At 38.8% G+C, this 20,438-nt stretch overlaps 1 protein-coding gene across 2 annotated transcripts in view; it reads right to left on the bottom strand.

Annotated features, from left to right (window-relative positions):
• Nucleotides 1-19,890, bottom strand: part of STRN (striatin) — a 100,621-nt gene extending 80,731 nt beyond the window's left edge. The window contains exon 1 of one of the 2 annotated variants that reach the window (XM_081796914.1): nt 19,534-19,890. In XM_081796914.1, the coding sequence (XP_081653040.1) occupies nt 19,534-19,767 (234 nt within the window). In that variant the 5' untranslated portion in view covers nt 19,768-19,890. The remainder of the gene's footprint in view (nt 1-19,533) is intronic. The other variant, XM_081796915.1, reaches the window with a different exon arrangement.
• Nucleotides 19,891-20,438: the final 548 nt, after the last annotated feature.

The following is a 20,438-nucleotide window of genomic DNA, read 5'->3' as shown; positions in this document are numbered from 1 at the left end:
ATCAGAGGGGGAGACGAACCATGAGAGACAATGGACTCTGAAAAACAAACTGGGGATTCTAGAGGGGAGGGGGGTGGGAGGATGGGTTAGCCTGGTGATGGGTATTAAAGAGGGCATGCTCTGCATGGAGCACTGGGTGTTATACACAAACAATGAATCATGGAACACTACATCAAAAACTAATGATATAATGTATGGTGATTAACATAACAAAAAATTTTTTTAAAAAAGCATTCCTGATACTCATTTCACTATAGCTGGGCATTCAGACTGTAATTTTTCATTATTACAAAAAAATTGCTAATGATATCCTTCATGCATACAGACTTTTTAAGCTTTTAATTTTAATTCCAGTGTAGTTAACATAAAATGTTATATTAGTTTCAGGTATATGATATAGTGATTCAACAGTTCTATACATTACTCAGTGCTCATCATCATAAGTGTACTCTTTAATCCCCATCACCTATTTCACCCACCTTCACACACCTCCCTTCTGGTAACCATCAGTTTGTTCTCTATAGTTAAGAGTCTGTTTCTTGGTTTGTCTTTTTTTTTTTTCCTTTGCTCATTTTGTTTTGCTTCTTAAATTCCACATGAGTGAAATCATATGGTATTTGTCTTTCTCTGACTTATTTCACTTAGTACTGTACTCTCTAAACCCATCTATGTTGTTGCAGATTTCATTCTTTTTATGGCTGAATAATATTCCACTGTATATATATATATACACCACATCTTCTTTATCCATTCATCTATTGATACACACTTAGGTTGCTTCCATAATTTGGCTATAGTAAATAATGCTGCAATAAACATAAGGGTGCATGTATCACTCTGAATTAGTGTTTTTGTATTTTGGGGGGTAAATACCTACTAGTGTGATTACTGGATCACAGAGTAGTTCTATTTTTAACTTTTCAAGAACCTCCATTCTGTTTTCCACAGTGGCTGCACCAGTTTGCATTTCCACCAACAATGTAGGAGGGTTCCTTTTTCTCCACATCCTTGCCAATACTGGTTGTTTCTTGTGTTTTTGATTTTAGCCATTCTGACAGGTGTGAGGTGATATCTCATTTACATTTCCCTGACAGTGAGTGATGTTGAGCATCTTTTCATGTGTCTGTTGGCCACCTGTACGTCTTCTTTGGAGAAATGTCTACACATGTCTTCTGCCCATTTTTTAAACTGGATTATTTGTTTTTTGAATGTTGACTTGTATCAGTTCTTTATCTATTTTGGACACTAACCTTTTATTGGATATGTCATTTGTAAATATCTTCTCCCATTCAGTAGGTTGCCTTTCATGCATATAGACTTTTAAGGGAATTATTTCTCTGGGAAAACTGCAACAAACTGAATTACTAGGTCAAAGTCTGTTTCCTGATAGATACTGACCAACTGATAATACCAACAATGTCTGAGAGTAAAGTTTAACAAATCTCGCCTAGCACTGGGTGTTGTTATTGATCTTTAAACACTCATAGATAGAAAAGAGTATCTCTCATTGCTTTAATGAATATTTCTTTTACAATACTGACTATTTTGCCATATGTTGACTATTGTCCTATAACAGAACCATCCAAATACTCATTAAGAGAGTAGTTCAATAAGCTATATTTTGACTGCTTTAAAAAATTATTCTTCCTCATTAAAAAATACTGTAAAATGGAAAAAAATTCAAATTTTATATAAATATATAAAGGAAAAAACCAACAGATCCATTCCTTTACCCCATCCCACTACCTAGAGATAACCAATATGAACAGTTTCCTGAATTCTCTTGTGAACTTTCCTGTATGCAGAGACAGAAAGATAAGCAAAAATGACACCTGTTTTGGTTATATAATTACTGAAAGTGCAGAGACTACAACTATACATATATGAAAATACATGAAATTAATGAAAGCTATCTTTTTTTGAGCTCTTCCTGTTATATTTTTCTGAGTGTTTTAACTCATTTCATTGTCACACAAACAAAAAAAGACACAAAGTAATTATGTACAAACCAATCATATTTAAAACATGTGTATACTAACAGAGATCTGAAGAAAACACAGATGCTAGAGGGTTAAATTTAAAGAGCTTGTAGTGAAGGAGGGTAAGACTGAAATGTAAGTTTATATGTTGCTGATTTTACTATTAAGGTGGGCACTCATTATAGGCAGTAGGCAAGACAGAACTGGAGCTTCCAGACTAGAAACATATTTAGCAATCTTGACTTTCAAACACACAAACCCATAACATGTCCCAATCAATTAAAGTAGCTACAAGTATGTGTGTGCCTATAGATATATATGTAGGTATCTCTATGTGTGTGTATATATATATTCTTTTTATTAATTTGTAAGAATAAGATCCAGAAAATGTCTTTTTAAAATTAAATCCATTACATAAAACAATGCCTGTTATTTTATAAGGTAATATTCCTAATATAAATACAGACCCCTGGGGCACCTGGGTGGCTCCGTCGTTAAGTGTCTGCCTTTGGCTCCGGTCATGGTCCCAGAGTCCTGGGATCGAACCCCTCACCGGGCTCCCTGCTCAGTGGGGAGGGAGCCTGCTTCTCCCTCTCCCGTTCCCCCTGCTTGTGTTCCCTCTCTCGCTGTGTCTCTCTCTGTCAAATAAATAAAATCTTTAAAACTAACTAAATAAATAATAAAATAAATAAATACAAATCCCAATGACTTCCCCTTAACCTACTTTACAAGTATTATAATTATTTAGCTTTAATAAATTAAACTATCGTTCTGTTTCCTGCTAAAACTGTATTACTAACCTAAAAAATTACCAAAAATAAATTACAGAAAAAAGAAGAAAAACTAATCCTACTTGTAAATATAGACAGAAGATGATCTCAATAAATAGATATTCCATGCTCTCATAAAGGATATGAATAAGCAATTTAGAGAAGAGGAAACTCAAAAGTCTAACAAGCTTAGAAAGAGATGCTTGATCCCACTGATAAGCGGAAAAATTCAAGTTAATATAAATATACCTTTATATTTGAGACTAGCAAGTAGAATTCTAGATGATATGTGATCACGAACTGTTAGTGTAAATGTAGACAAGGGCAGTCCTCAAAAGCAGTTGGCAACTTAGCTAAATTAGGTTTATGCATACCCAACAATTACTATGTTTAAAAAATTCTCAAACAGTTCAAAGTAACAGAGTTAATGTACACAAAATATCACATATGAATCTTTTTAAAAAGAAAAAAATGACACAATTTGATTTTTGTAAATAAAGAACACGTACAGAAAAAATATTTTACAAAGGAAAAATGGAAGATGAGAAGAATGGAGATTAAAATAGATAAGTAGATTAAACGAGAGAGGCAATAAACAATTATTGCCAAGGTAAATACAAGTTCAATAAAAAACCCAAGTGTGTGTGTTTATGTGTGTATATACATAAAATTCTGGAGGGATACACACTAAATTGTTATAATTTATCTCTAAACAGTAGGTTTGTGAGAAGGACTGGTGAGAGGAGGGGTACTTTCTACCCTTTATCTTTCTGACTATCTTATGTTTTATATATACACCTATTCTTTTTTTCTTTGAAGATTTTATGTATTTGAGAGAGACAGAGCATAAGGGAGGTGGAGGGGCAGAGGAAGAGGGACAAGCAGACTCCCCACTAAGTAGGGAGGCCAGATGCAGGACTCAATCCCAGGACCCTGAGATCATGACCTGAGCCTAAGGCAGACGCTTAAACGACTGAGCCACCCAGGCTCCCCCACTGATTCTTATTTTAAAGATATTTCTTCTGACAAAGATTCTCTTCTCAACCTAACTTCAGTCAGGCTCCTCTGAGTCGGCTGCTTAACTAAGCCAGATCTTTAGACTTCCATGTTTACCTTCACATCCCCCAATTTTAGCAACTATGTTACTAAGTCAGTTTGGCAAGAATCCCTTACCTTCAATATCTCATCACCTTCAACACCTGATCAAATTCCTCACCCCTCCAATCCCCCAGGTGACATTTGGTCACCCTGGCCTCCCTTCAGCAAGAATCCTGTCAAGTCATTTTAGCCAGAATCCCCTTACTTGTGATGTTTCCTCTTCATAATTTACATCCCAACCCCCCACCCCTTGGCTATAAATTCCTAATTTTCCTTGCTGTATTCAGAACTAAGCCCAGTTCTATAATGAGGTCTCTTTCCCCCTATTGCAATAGTCCCTGATTAAAATCTGCTTATACTACCTTAACCACTGTCCAGCTCTGGTTTTCTTTAACACTGTTAAATGTAAAATTTTGACAGTTTCTAAAAATAAAGTCTAAGTTTAACTCTGAATTCTAAATAAGGATTAAAACTTTCTTTTTTGTAGAAAAATTGGTGGTTTCTAGTCAGTGATTCATGCTCTAAATCTCTTCTCTAATTCATATTATAGCAAACTTACAAAAACATTTTAAAGATTTTTTTAAAGATTTTTAAAAACATTTTAAAAGATTTTTTTATTTGAAAGAGCGAAAGCTCGCGTGCACGCCGGGGTGGGGGGGGGCGGGCAGGGAGAGAAGCAGACTCCCCGCTGAGCAGGGAGCTGGATGCGGGACTGATCCCAGGACCCTGAGATCCTGACCTGAGGCTACAGGCAGACGCTTAACCAACTGACTGAGCCACCCAGGCACCCCTACAAAAACATTTTTTAAAAATCAATATAGATTCCTTAACTAGGGAAGTCAAGCTTTATTAAAACAAGTTTTTATTACTAACTACCTGATTTTTAAACATCATAAAACACTCATTTCCTGATAAAAAAAAAAATATATATATATATATATATATAATCAGGTCAAAATATCAAAGTAACCATTTTTATTCAAACAAGTAAACAAGAGAACACAAAGTAGGGAAAATAGGAAAGACTTAGACACACATAAAAAATACCTGAGATAAACCATTTAAGCTTTGATGTATACTGAATTTTAAAGATAATAAATTCCTGCTTTCATTTTGAAAAAAAAGCCTGGGGACATAATTTTTCTTGATAACTCAGGACCAGAACTATACACATCAATTACTGAACTGTATTGTACAAATATTCAATGTTCTTTGATGTGGGATTTGGGAGATTCCTATTCCTGGTTCTCTCACTAATCTATATGATCTCATTAAAGTTACTTAACTTCTCTGAGCCTCAGTTTCCTCAACTATCCAGGTTAAGAGTTTAACATCCTGTGATTATATGGAACTGAAGATGGTATGTGGAAAACAAAACTGAGTAAGTCCTGATCCCAAGACAATGAGTATTGTTTTTAATTTCTATTTATTTGAATTCTGTTTATTTGCATGGGAGACTAATGGTATACAGCTTAATTAATATCTGCCAAGGCAGTATTGCTTTGGCTAATTTTTTAAAATTTATCATTGAATTCAAGACAATAGCTACCTTCCAAATGATATCCCCACCCTCCAGAATAATTATCCTTTTCTCTATAATTATCAGTGCTTTTTGCTCAGCAGCAAGACAGTTTTTTTCTGTATTATTAGTCAAGGGCTTCTTCTTGCAAATTTGAACTCAATTTTAATATTATCAACACATAACGTTAACACATACTATGATAGGTGTTAGAATTTAAAAAATAATAGTAAGATACAGAGGAAGCTGCTAAAGTTCCAAGAGGAGAGAAACTGTCTACGCTATTGACTGCTATATCCCCAATGCCTAGAACAGTCACTTGCATGTAGTAGATGCCCAATAAATATTTGTTAAATTAATTGAACAGATTCATAAAAAGCAAGTAAACAGTAAAAGATAGCACACCCTAAGTGTCAGATGACAAAAGCAAGTACTAAAAAAGTAACAATCAAAACCAAAACCAAAAACTCTTCATGTTGAAAATGGGACTTAAGCTAAATTTGAATAAAGAATATATAAATCTGAAAGAATAATACAAATTATGGAAGATTATTTCACAATGATGCAACTTTTTCAGCAATGATAAAAAAAAAAGTAAACGCGGCTTATGTGCAAAGCAAGCTTAAACTATGCTGGTTTAGAAAGAGTACCTTAACAGGTAGGAAATATAATAGTCTAATCATGGAAGAGATTTGAGGCAAAAAGAAAAAAAATATATATCTTGAACAAATTATTATTTTTAGAAGCTTGAGAGGTAATATTGTGTAGACTACCTTGACCAAGGGAGAGACCAGAGGTAAAAAATTAAGAAGACCTCTACTGCAGTCACCCAGATATGAGGTGATGAGGATCTGAACCAAGTTAACAACAGTATTAAAAATTAAATGATTAAAAATGGATTTAAAATATTAAATAGTTTACAAAACCAGATGCATGGCCAGGAGAGTGAGGACAAGAGAATGAAACGCTGACTCAAAGCTGAATCTAGACTTCTAGAAAGGGTAAATTAGGGGCTGGGTATGGGGAGGAGAGGCAACTTGGTTTGTGAGAAGGATTTTAGAAAGGCTGAGTGAGTTTCAAGTTATAGCAGGTCACCCAGGTGACATTAGCAAGAAATCAGACAGAATTGTAACTGTGGGAAAATATCAGCACTACCTAGAGATGTAATTTTATAAGGCATCTATCTATATATAAAAAGAATCAACTAGAGTGAGAAGATTCAAATCAAAGAGAAACTGCTGGCAAGAAAAAAAAAGAACAATCTAATCTGGCGAACAAGTATCTGAACGGTGGACTAGAGGGAAAAATAAGTAACCCGAAAGAGAACAAAGAAACTGAGAGGGAAGAAAATGAGACTAGTAGAAAACCAAAGGTACTAAATGTGGTCTGTACGGAGAAATTAACAGTGAAATGAAAGGGAACAAATAGGATGACGGTACTAACGGATAAGAGAGCTGAGAAAGGGGTTTCTTTTGTGTCACTATTGGTTTGGTTGGTTTTTAAATGGGAAAAGCTAAAACGACACTGCCATATGGATACTACCACTGGCATAATGGACTCAGCTCTATCTAAATTAAGAACCATCGCTTGATTATAAACTCCATGTGACCAGGAACTGTATCTGCTTGTTTTCCACTGTTAATCCACACGTATTTTCTGAGGCTTTGGCAACTTTCGTATTTCCATATGTTAGCCTTTTTTGTGCTCATTCTCACTTACTTGGCTAGCTATAAGGAGCTGGGAAACTAATTTTTGATGAAAAAAAGCAGGCTTAAGGATAAAAAAAGTCAGAATTTTAATTCTAAATTCTGGAAAACTGGGACATTTCTATTTTATTAAAAATAATAGAGTTCAAAAAGTTTAAAATCATAATATATTAGTAACGCAACTATAAACAAAACTGGAAAGGTAGAATACAAAGTAATGAAAACTAGATAGTTTATTTAAAGCCAGATTTATCTTCACAGAAAAAAAAATATTCAATTCGTTATTTAGAAGGAATAAGGAACATGTATAAAATTTGAAGGCATGGATTTTAGAAAAGAAAAAAAAGTGTTATCTGACCCTGCTGATTGTAACGACTTGTCAGGACATGATGCCAAAGACATTTCCTGGCAGTCAGTGTTTAACACACAAAGGGAGAAGAAAACAAACCTACACTCACAACTACCAAAACCCAAGCACCACTGGCTGCAGCTAAGATCAAACTGCAATTATGAAGCCAGTGGCATCCCTAAGATGAGCTCTGTCAGAATGACTTGGCAGGGCCCAGGCCATGCTCTACACAACAGAATACAGATACTACTTGCTCTCAAAGGCTCTTTCCAGGGGAAGTCATAAGGCGGAACTAGCTAGCAGTAAGAGGGACAGATACACTGCTCCTCCACATTCCACCATATATTGTACACTCACGAAATTTATTACAAACACTGTAAATATCAAAGATGTCTGAGACACAGGACCTGTCCTTATGGCCAAAATTTAGCTAAGAGACATGATATACATATTCAAACACATATATTTAATATATATTCAGTAACAATGTAGCCTAATATAGGATTCATTTATTTAAGAACCATTTATTAAGCAGCTACCATGTGCCAGTAACTGCTGGACCTTAGGGAAATAAAAACGCCCTTAAGTGACTCAGAACCTAGTGAGGAAACAAATATGCAAAGTATGAGATAGGTGGTGTAACTGAGACACAGAAGTTCTCACCACTAATCCTCTCTCAACCAAACCTCTGGATTAACCAGTATTCTTCAGTCCCTTTGTAAAACACTGCTCAACGCCTAGGGCACATTAAATATTCACAGCTGAAGTATGTTCTTTACAGTTCACCCAACCACTGCGGTTATCTCAGTCGAGTTGTATAAGCTTACCAAGAGTCAACTTGGTTTCCTCCCAAACCTGTTTATGTCAGTTGCACTGTTGCTTTGATTAGATAATTCAATTAAACATTACATAAACCAATAAAATACAGGTATGAAAAGAAAGACTAAGCTGAATGCTTTGGGAGACAACAAAGGAAACCTACAAAAAATACTGCTGTCGAATTAAATGTGAGTGAAACAACTGTAAAAGAATAGGGAAAAGTCATAAAAATCCACAATTATGCACTGTATACTTTACCCAAGGAAAACCAAAACCAGAAATCACAAGCAATGCATCATAATTGTAGCTTACTCAAGAAAGACAACACAAAACTCCAATCAGCATTCTAAAAAAAAAAAAAAAGTGAAGGGCAGGGGGGCTTGGTCTTACAGTGGCAAATGAGTATGCGTTTATATATTAACTTAAATGACTTGGTATCATTTCAACCAGATTAACCGCCCAACTACTGGTCAGGATGGTGTTTCTGTCTTATATATACAAGCTTTTAGGAGAGCATTAAGCTTCACAATGTCTAGAGGTCAGAGAGGTTTCCCAAAGAAGGTAAACTGAATCTTGGAAAAGGATTAGAAATTTACCAGGCAGACAAGGGAGGGAAAATATCCCAACCCTATACATTGACTCAGAAGCGTAAGAGAAGAAGAAAAATGTCAAAATATTTCCTTCCATTTACCATGCCCAGGCCCATAACTCAAACTTTTCTTATGGGAAATTATTTATCCTCTTTCATCCATGAATTAGGGGTAAGCGTTAATATGTACCACAAAGAGCTTTGCTAAGATTAAAATAGATTACACATGTAAAGTGCTCTGCACTGTATCCAGCACATGGTAAGAGCTCAACAACAAAAAAACCCCTATCATTATTTTTGGAGGGTAAAGGAGAAAGGAAAGGAAACAAGATAAAGTATTGGGTTCAAGTACTGAGACCATGGTACCATCTTCCCCAACTAACTACTCTTTAAAGTTCAGTAAGTGTACTGACCCAGATCTCTGGGCTCCTCCTTGTTCCCTTTTAGCTTTATATGAATCCACACTCCTTGGGAGCAGGTTTTGGTTGTGCATATAATTTGGCTCCTTTGCTGACTGCTTAACCTTCTCATTTAGGAAATACAAACAAAACAAAAAAAATGAGAACAAGTCCCAGACTGAGCTGTAATCTTCCATGAAGTGAAACTGGTATCACCCTTGTGGAATCTGACATCTTGTTTATTTCTCCTAACTAGATATGCTGGTATTGGATCCAATTTCTGTCCCATGTAAATGAGATGCTAATGGAACCTGTGTCTAACACTCCCCGCGCCCTTTCCTTGGATCTCTACAGTGCAGTTATGCCAAGAACCTATTCACCACACCCAAAATACCTATTCCACCCAACCCTATTCAATATTTCCCAAAGCTCCCCTTAATTCCAGGGCTCTGCTCCCTTACTTTTCTCCCAATCTTATCTACCAAAAAAAAAAAAAAAAATCTTTTTTCCTTGTGCCATACTGCTTCTAGCCAACTCTACAATAAATTGTCCTTCTTACATATTAATCTTTTCTAATATTCCATCATCTTGTTCAGATAAGGTACTTTTGTAATAAAAGTTAAACAGCATTAAGTCTGCCAAAGAAAGTGATTTTATTTCTTCAAATACTTTAATGCATAAGAGCAAATACATGGTTGACATATCATTGTTCAAACAGCATATGTAGGCTGAGAATGACCTAATAACCAAACCACTGCACAAAAGGTGATATGTAGTCAATAAACACTAACTATATTTTAAAAAATACACACACACACAGAGAACTTAATTAGGCTACCATCAGCTGAAAAAGATCCGAATTTGCAAACTTTTTTAAAGAAATAAATTTTATATCAGTATTCCCTACACAAAAATAAAATTATTAAAAGAAACTAGGGTGACACAATGTTTAACACTTTTGAGGAACACAAATTGAAGACTTTCTTGAACCCCTTAAAATATAGTCATTTCACTAAGTTGTTCTGCTTGAAAAGTTTGAAATATGTGAGAAGAATTTACATTATGACAGCTACTCAAGGCATAATTAATCATCTAAATATTATAATTCACTTGGCTACTTCAGATCAGAAGCAGCTACACAGGGTGAGGGACCAATAAAAGGAGATGATGTAGTATGCAGAACAATGCCTGGGCCGGAGCAGTAGGACTCCTGGGTTCTAAACTAAATCTCCACCAAGTCACAGAGTGATCGAAGACAACTCACTCCATCTCTCTGTGGCCCTCACCAATAAAACAAAGGATGAGACTACTTAGGTTCAAAGGTCCCTCAGGAGGTAAAATATTCTTAGTCTAATGAAGGGAACAGAAAATTGAGAGTAGAGATGGGGAGGGTGGGGGCAGAAAGTGTGTGTGTGTCTTTCCTTGTCAGCCCTAGAATTCTGCAAGTGTTAAAACGAAGACTACAGACAATACATGCTCTAGGAATTAAGAACAAGTTCATGTGTGCAGTTTCTCCCTCCTGTCTGTGTCTGCTCGCCCCACCCCTCTGCTCCCCTTCTGTCTCTTCTTTTCTTCTACCCTTTTTCCCCAGCTTCTCTCTAGCCTCAGGTTTCTTTCCTGAACTCCAAAGTTTCCTCTATTCCTATCTCCAGTCCTCAATGCTTACAGTTATTACCACCTTCACTACACATCTCTGGCCCGCCCCTTACTTCGGATACTGTCAATTTATTGTCCTTAAACCACTACTAACAGGGCAAAGAGAATCTAAGTAGCCACTATGTGCCAAAGGATCACTTAAACCAGATCTTGGCTTCTAAAATTTAATTTAAATAAATAATATAGTTGAAAGCATTCTCTCCATAGAAATCTCAACCAGCAAGAGCAAACCATTTATTTAGACACCTATTATGGGTCACATACTTTGCATACTTAATGTTTTTTAAAATTACAACTACTCCTGTTTGGTGGGTGTATTAGAATTCACAATTTACAAAGATGAGGCCCAGAAAAATTATACACTGGAAATGATGGAGTTAAGGCCCGAACTTTCCATAGCCACATTATATGATAGGCAATAGATTGTTTTGTCAAATGGACCACCAAAGCAAGAAACTCCAAGGATCCCAAGGGCAAGTTTATTTCTAATGGCCCAGAATTGAAACCTAGATACCACTAATATTCATAAATCAGAAAGTATGGCTGGCATCAAGTAGATAATAAGCTGACAAAGGGAAATCAGTGCAGATTATTTGGACTTCCAAACACCTTTCAAAGACTGATTAGTAAAGGGGTTTGTTTAAATTCTGCTTAAATTACCAAGATTTTGGAGAGAAGCTGTAGTCTCCTCTCCTATCACTGGAACTCAAAGAAAAGTAGACTTAGATAGTAAATAAAGTTCAGGGCTAAATAACGACATCTCGTAATAAAAAAGTATTATCAATGATATTTCTCCACAGATAATTACTGGGCCATTCTTAGTTATCAGTTTTGGAAGTAAGATAATTCAGTTTCCAGTAATAATGTCCTGAATTAACTCTTCTACTGAAAACAGCTAAAAATTCTGGACAAAGTATTTTCACACTCATCTAAAAGGCAAAGCTGATAAGAAGTAAGGAATTATTTGGCCAAAATTGAAGGGAAAATGAATACCAAGTGAGGTAAGAGAACAAATGCCACTTTTGCCCTTTGGGTACTGGCCAATCGGAACAAATCTGAACCTTAGTCTGGACAGCCTTACAGGACCCAAAGGGCAAAAATCAAAGACCAGGACCATCCAGAGTGAAAAGTCTAACAGATGATATGTCCCACATTTAGCTAAGACTTAGGGCCTTATACCTTCAAGGCAAACATGAAGAACACTGGTCCTCAAATGTATTTGCAACCAAAATTTGCATTAGCGGGATGGTTCAAATTCAAGCAATGAATTTATTTTAAATGGTTCTGGATTGGTAATGCCTCCAAACCTACCAGAAGCAAAGGCAAAGAACTTCTGAAGATACCTTTTTCTGAGACCTCAGTTTAGTCTTATACTTTTTCAAGACAGTGAGCAGCACACAAAGATAACTGCATACAAAGAAGCAAGTCATTATGAACAAGAACCAGCAAAAACAAGAAATCACAGAAAGGTACCTCTAAGACCTCACACACAGTGAAGTACAGAGATACCAACTATAAAATAACTATACTTACTAGATTTAAAGAATAAAAGAGGACTTGGGGCACCTGAGTGGCTCAGTCAGTTAAGTGTCTGACTCTTGGTTTCAGCTCAGGTCATGATCTCAGGGTCCTGAGATCAAGCCCCGTGTCTGGCTGCATGCTCAGCACAGAGTCGGCTTGAGATTCTTTCCCTTTCCCTCTGCCTCGGCCCCTCTCCCACCACCCCCTCCACCCTGCTCACACACATTCACTCTCTAAATTATATAAATAAATAAAATCTTTTTTTTAAAAAAAAGAATAAATGACGACCTGAAAATATCTTCAGGAACAGGAAACTATTAAGAAAAGATCCAGCAGATTCAAAAAGAAACCAAACTGAACTTCAATAATAATCAAAATTACAAACTCACTGGATGACTTTAAAAGATTAGATTCAACTGAAGAGAAAATTAATGGACTGCAAGATAAATCAGAATAGATAAAGAAGGTCTAAGGTACCTGTAATCAGAGACCCCCCAAAAAAGCTAACAGGATGGAGCAGAAATCTAAAGAGATAATGACTGAGGATTTTGCAGATTTTCCAAGTTGCCTAACAAAGTCACAAACAAAAGAAATCTATACCGCAATACATAATAAAACTACAGAACACCAAAGTCAAGACACAGTATTAAATGTAGCCAACAAAATAAGCTAGAAAACAGTAAAACAGAATAAAATCTCCATGTCTGTTGTTTTAAATAAGAAGAAAAATGATAAGCATTAGTGTGACTATCTCAGAAAGTTCTAAGGATCAAGCAAGATAGTATTTGAAAGGGCTTAAAAAAAAACTGTAAAGGTATCTGGAGAGTTAAGTGACAGCTTGTATAAAACTATTCCATTCTTGGTCATTCAACCTCTCTGTGGGCCTCACCTTACCTGCGAAAGAAAGTTGCAGCTGATTTTTTCCAAAGTTCATTCCAGCTCAAAGATTATCATTTTCTCTCTCTCAGTCAGAGAGAGGTGAATCCAATTATAATATTCTAATGGCTAAAAATAAAATGCTAGCTATCATCAAAAAGAATAACAGAAATTATATCCCAAATTCTATAAAAAGCCATCCATATCTGGAATACTAACACATGTGTTAAAATCATCGAACTATACATGTAAAATCAGAAACGAACAACTAAAGCAGTGGTTCTCAATCCTTGCTGCATATAAGGACTACCAGGGAGCTCAAAAAAATACTAATACCAGCAGCCCTAAATCCTAAGATTCTGATTTAATTGGTCTGGGGTAGAGTCCAGGGAATGAATATTTTTTAAGTTTCCCCCCAGATTATTCTAAGATTGAGCTAAAGCTGAGAAATACTGAACTTAAGTGACAAACAGTAGGATACGTTTTAAGAGTAAAACCTCTATAATCTTTCTAAAATATAATTAAAGATTATAAAATTATCAAGGATACAAATAGAATGAAAAATGATCCTGTTTACAAAATTATACCATACCACAATGGTATAGGGGTTCACCTGCTCCAAGTTCAAAGGAAGTGGTTTAAAGAGCTGAATAAAACCAAAGATTAGTTTTATAGGGTGGTTAGGAAATTGATATGTTTGTTACCCAAGACATCATGCAAGTTAAGAAAAACACACTCAAGGGGCGCCTGGGTGGCTCAGTTGGTTGAGCGACTGCCTTCGGCTCAGGTCATGATCCTGGAGTCCCGGGATCGAGTCCCACGTCGGGCTCCCTGCTCAGTGGGGAGTCTGCTTCTCCCTCTAACCCTCCCCCCTCTCATGTTCTCTCTCTCTCTCTCTCTCAAATAAATAAATCTTTAAAAAAAAAGAAAAAAGAAAAACACACTCAAAAAAATTTACACAAATTCCAAGATAACAGACACATACTGAGTTATAAGGAAAGCAAATACATGTGAAGTATATAATCAGTGTTGTGAGGCTGACAATTCACTCCTATGAAATGTCCCGTAGGGCCACCATCAGACCTGGAATATTAGACTGCCTGGTCCAAGATGACACTTACATGCTCTAGCCTTAAAAGAGTTTACAACTAAAGATTATGCTTTTCGGGGCGCCTAGGTGGCTCAGTCGGTTAAGCGGCTGCCTTCGGCTCAGGTCATGATCCCAGGGTCCTGGGATCGAGCCCCACGTCCGGCTCCCTGCTCAGTGGAGAGCCTGCTTCTCCCTCTCTCTCTGCCTGCCTCTCTGCCTACTTGTGCTTTCTCTCTCTCTGTCAAATAAATAAATAACATCTTTAAAAAAAAAAAAAAAAGATTATGCTTTTCTCTGAAGACAAGGATATAACAAAGAATGCAAATTTTACATCACGTATTTGCTACCATTTATTCATTCAGCACTTATTTTGTGTTACGTGCCAGCCTCTGTGAGGTATTTTAAAACATCTCATTTAATCCTCACAAGGTAACTTATTATCCTCACCTTATACATGAGGAAACTAAGGTTCTCAAAGGTCAGAATTTGTTTGCCATGTTTGCCATAAAGTAGTAAGTCTTAGAGAAAAGACTTAAAGCAGGTCTATGCCATGTTGTCTCTCACCGTAATTGTAAATAATAGTTGAAACACAAAATGAACTGTCATTTTAAATACTGTATCCATCTATATGCTCAGTAAATCTTAACAGTCTCATGAAGCTACTCAGTCAAAATAATTGAGTCATACATGACTCCTCTTTTCCTCACATTCTATTCTTCAGCACATCCTGTTGTTTCTACCTTCAAAAATGTATTCAGAATCCATTATACTTTGAATATGTATCAAAATATATATTCACTTATCTCATCACTACCACCTTAGTTCATCTCCAGCCTCGATTATTAAAATAGCCCCCTAACTAGACTCCCTGACTCTTTTACTCTTGTCTTCCCTCAAAGTGTATTCTAAATCCTTGCAAAGGGTTCCTTTTAAAGATGGTGTTCCTCCTTTGCTTAAAACCTTTCGGGCGCCTGGGTGGCTCAGTTGGTTAAGCGACTGCCTTCAGCTCAGGTCGTGATCCCAGGGTCCTGGGATCGAGTCCCACATCGGGCTCCCTGCTCGGCGGGAAGCCTGCTTCTCCCTCTCCCACTCCCCCTGCTTGTATTCCCTCTCTCGCTGTGTCTCTCTCTGTCAAATAAATAAATAAAATCTTTAAAAAAAAAAACAAAAAACAACCTTTCAACCATTGCCCATCTGGCAGAGGTAAAATCTAAGATCCTTACAATGGGCAAGACCCAGTGCCTCCGACATTTCTTCCATGCTTCTCCTCTACTCTAGCCACATGTGCCTAATTATTCCTCAAACATTCCAAGCATGCTCCCCCTGCCCCCCACACCCCCCCAGCACTGTTCTCTAGGCCTAGAACATTCTTCCCTTACTTTCACCTTTTTAAGTCTTGCTCAAATGGCATCTCATCAGTTAAGCCTTTCTTCCCCATTCCACCCTCAAGCATTTCATATCCCACTTATACCACGTTATCATGGTGCTCGCTACCATCTAACATTTTATGTATGTAGGTATTTATTACTGTCTGCCTTCCTCCAGAATTTAAGCTTCATGACGGAAGGGTCTATTTTAATCATTCTTGTTTCTCCAGTGCCTAGAACAGGAGCTGGCATAAAGCGGATGACTGACAAACATTTGTTGAATGAAAATATAAATCTATAATGACAAAATCCAGATTAATAAACACTCCAGTATACAGTCCGTACACCACATGCCCTAAGCTACTCAATCATAGCATCTTTTTCACACAATTTTAGCATTTGCAGGTAAAGAGCAGAGCCTCCCCTACTATACACAGCCCCCAAAATTAGGGCCAATAAATTTTATTTTTTATTTATATACTTGCTTTCTGTTAAATCAGTAATTTTCAAATAGGTTATTACCTCATAAAGTTCTTTCTTCCTATTCACTGCTAGTTCTCTTCTTTTATGCTATTCTAAGAAAATTTAAGCCCCCAACGTGATAAATACTGATTTTTCTGCATCTTGCTTGTACTATCATTCCAACTAGACTGCATGCTCTTTTGAGGTCCTCTAGCTCAATGTCTCACATACAGAAAATTCTCTCAAATGTTATGATTAGTATTCCAACTCCACTTCCTTTCACAAATATAAAGCTCAGTAATAATTCTAACCATTCTTTTCCCATGAATGACCTAGTCTCATCTGAATGGTGGTAGTGAGGTGGGAGGGAGATTATAAAAAATAAAGAGAATTCTACATTAACCAAGATGGGCAAGGGGCGGGGGAAATGACAAGTTTGCATCACAATGTAGCTGGTTCCTTCCTCCCAAGACCTGAAGAAGGGAGGAAGTGGAAAAGGCAAGCCAGGTAGATGAGAGCTTGGATTGCCTTGCACAACTCTGCACTGGCAACCTGAAAGAGCAAGACTGACAGGTTCCTGAAGGGACAAATTAGACTTAATCTTAAAGGTATTTTTGTTGACTGTAGTGTTAATGACTTGAGAAGAGATTCAAAAATCAAAAGGGGGACACAAACTAATCCAAATTTCATCGTTGGGGCGCCTGGGTGGCTCAGTCGTTAGGCGTCTGCCTTCGGCTCAGGTTGTGATCCCAGGGTCCTGGGATCGAGCCCCACTTCGGGCTCCCTGCTCTGCAGGAAGCCTGCTTCTCCCTCTCCCACTCCCCCTGCTTGTGTTCCCTCTCTCGCTGTGTCTTTCTCTGTCAAATAAAATAAATAAAATCTTAAAAAAAAATTTCATTGTCATTCATTCAACTCTTACTTCATATCGTTTTTCTAGAAAAATTCCAATGGCAAAAGAAAAATGAAGAGATATATTCAAAATTTATTGATGTTGATGAAATGATTTTAAAAACATATTTTAAATTGTGAGATTCCTGCAACTCTCGCCCACAAAATAAAAAAAAAGCAGAACAAATATACTTAATATTTGTTCTGTTTGGAAAATATGACACATTTTTAACGTTTAACGTTTCTCCATGGATGCTTAAATTAATATGAGCACAAACCAAAAGATACTGTAAAAATGTACCGCCTTCAATGTGATGAGCACCACTGGGAAACCTACCTGAACTTTAACATTTACCATAAATAACCTGGGAAGTAGCGCGCGGGCGTGCATGTGTGTGTGTGTAAAACTGAAGAGTGACTACAATTAATTACAGGTAAACTGAAAAGCTGAAACGGAGGAGTGGAGGGGGAGCACTGGGAGATCCGACAAGGGGTGAGATGAGTTGGAAGTTCCCAAACCTCCAGAAGTAAGAAGGGAAGAATTATTAATTTGTTTTTTGACCAAATTAGTGTGACTCGCCTTCCCTAAACTGGAAATTAAAATTTAAGCAGTCACATACAAAAATCATTCTCCACACCTGAACAACATTAAAGTTAAAGCCTGTCTTTCACACTTCCTTGAAGTCTGAAATCCACAAGCTCATTTATAGAATGCAGTGCTAATAAAGTGAATTACTAATAAATTTGAACCATTTAAGTCTGCTTGTTATTTATACAGACATGGTCAGATTTATTTTAAGAAAAATTACAAATATCCACAGACTAGATACTTAAGTACATAAAAGGAATAAAAAAGGCTGCCAAAGAACATAAACATACAACTGTACAAATAACGAGAAAAAATTCTAATAACTATGGGTCATGCCTCGCTTCATTCAACTCCTCCCAGAGGCCTTCCTCAAACACCACATCTAAAATAAAACAGCTGCCCCTCTCACACTCTATCCCTGTACCTGATTTATTTTTCTCATCCAAGGTGCCACTATGGTCCAGTATATTATATACTTGCATTTGCTGACTGTTTGCCGACTAAAATGTAAGCTCTATGAGGGCAGAGTTGCTGTCGGTTTTGTTAATCCCAGGGCCTAGAGGCACACAGCTGGCACTCCTCAATAAAGTACTGGATAAATAAAAGATGAAACTGACGTTCGGAGAGGCGAAAGGATTTCCTCAAGGTCAGAGCTAGAAGCAAGCACAACCCGCACTGTAAGGCTGTCTACTCCCTCTTTCCCCAGCCACTTCCACTATGCCAAACCACCCTGTTCCAGCACATGATTCTATTTAACAGATTTCTCCTTTTCTTTTTTTAAGTGCCAAAGAAAATACATGTTACCAAAAAAAGTGACACACTGGATAGCATTTTAACTTCAAGTGTTTCACCAACCAAAACTATACTCAGATTTCATGAGAATACAGGATTAGCCAGTAAAACAGAAAGGCACAGCTACTCAGTTCTTTAAGTTCCTTGTGAAATTGGTATGTGCCTTGGAAGTTTTAAGAACAGCCACTGAAACCTACTTAGCAATTCAGAATGGCCAATAAAGGATCAGCCTCACTTTCTTCTAAGAGCCCACAACAGCTCCCTCCTGGATATACTTTATCTTGCAGATTATGCAAGGAAATGTAACCAACTTTAAAGTCCCTTTTAGTCCTTTCAAAGTACAAGTCAATCTCACAAAACACTGGACATAAAATTAACCCTTGGGAAGTTTCAGGTTCTGAGAACAGGAAACCATCTCTGAACCATCACCTGACTGTATCATCTAGGTCCTTCATTCAAAATCCATGAATCTGAAATACCTAAAAGAAACGCGGGAGGGGGTAAGGAAGAGGAAAGAGGAAAAAAAACATTTACATGTATCTAAAAAGAAGCTGATATTCCTAATAATACTTTCGCCCAACATCTGCTTCTCGCCTAAAGTCCAGGCCCCTCAGACACAACTTCTGCTGTCTTTAATCACCTTCCTTTCAGAGAGAGGAGCCAACTACCAATACCTTTCGCAGGGAACATCTCTAGACCTAGGATGGGACTCACTAGGGCAGAGAGTGATTTGCTCGACGTCTCTCAAAACTACTGTCAGCCCAATTAGTAAACTGAAAGGGACGACCTAAAATGTGGGAGGGCAAAAGAGTTGGAAAGAGACTGAGTTAAGAGTGGGAAGGAGCAGACGAAAAGGAGCGGGGAGGGTAAACAACGCATCAAGGGCGGGAGTGGGAACCCAGGTCAAGGAAGTGGGGTCAGCGAAAGGCAAAGGTGAAGGGGGTAAAGGGACGCGGTTCTGGGTGGAATGGACGGGAGCAAATGGGGAGGGGACGAACGGGGGCCAGAAGGGGGGGAGGGGGCGAAGAGGCGGGATGAAGAGGGCCAGGCCGGGAGGGTCTTTACCTGCAGCTCCGCCCGCTCCACCTCCCACTGGGCTCTCTCAACCTCGAAGCGGGCCCACTCATGCTGCAGGAAGTGCAGGATCCCAGGGAGGCTGTATTGGGCTCGCGCCGCCCCCGCTGCAGCCGCTCCGTCGCCGGCCGCGGCAGCCTCCGCCAGAGGCCCGAGACCCTTGGCACCGCCGGCGCCCGGGTGGTTGTTGCTGAAGAAGACGCCGGGACCCGCCTGCTCGTCCATGGCGGCCGCAGAACCCTCGGTAGCTGCCCAGGCGCCCAGCAGCGGAGGCAACCGCGGCGGCCAGCAGCGCCTCCTCCTGCCTCCGCCGCTCCCCGCCCACACCCCAGTCAGCAGGGAGCAGCCGCCTGGGCGCGGGGGCCGGCCGAGCCCGGGACGGGCCGGGAAATGGGTCAACTGCGGCGCGCGGGCGGCCCGGGGCTTGCTGGGAAATGTAGTCGCGGGGTGTGGCGCCGGCGAGTGCGGCCGCGGCGGCCTGTGGGGCGGCCAACGGCTCGGGCGCGGCCGCAGCCCCGCCCTCCGGCCCGCCCCGGCCCGCCCCTGCCCGCGGCGGTGGGGGCCGGCCGGGCCGGGAGCGCGGGTTTTCTCACCCGCCCGGCGGGTGTAGGCGGGCTGTGCGCCAGCCCTCTCGCACACGGAAGTTCTTGGGCGGCGCGCCCTGTTGCACATACACACATACATACTCACACACACACACACGGAAGTTGTCGCGCCAAGATACCAGCCCGAGCCGCACATCTTTCAGGGCTTCCTGGTAGTTCTGTTAAGAAACAAGCTCAAAGCGAAGTTCGGAGGTCAGGCTCCTGGGCGGGGATCCTCCAGCTAGTTGGAACACAATCCTCTCCCTTTGGCTCCGACTTCAGTGTTTCTCTGGCCACAAACACTCCTCAGTT

This window comes from Leptonychotes weddellii, chromosome 10 (assembly GCF_054177405.1).
Source record: "Leptonychotes weddellii isolate Sample4059 chromosome 10, ASM5417740v2, whole genome shotgun sequence".
Lineage (NCBI taxonomy): Eukaryota > Metazoa > Chordata > Mammalia > Carnivora > Phocidae > Leptonychotes > Leptonychotes weddellii.
This window is presented reverse-complemented; position numbering and strand designations above follow the sequence as displayed.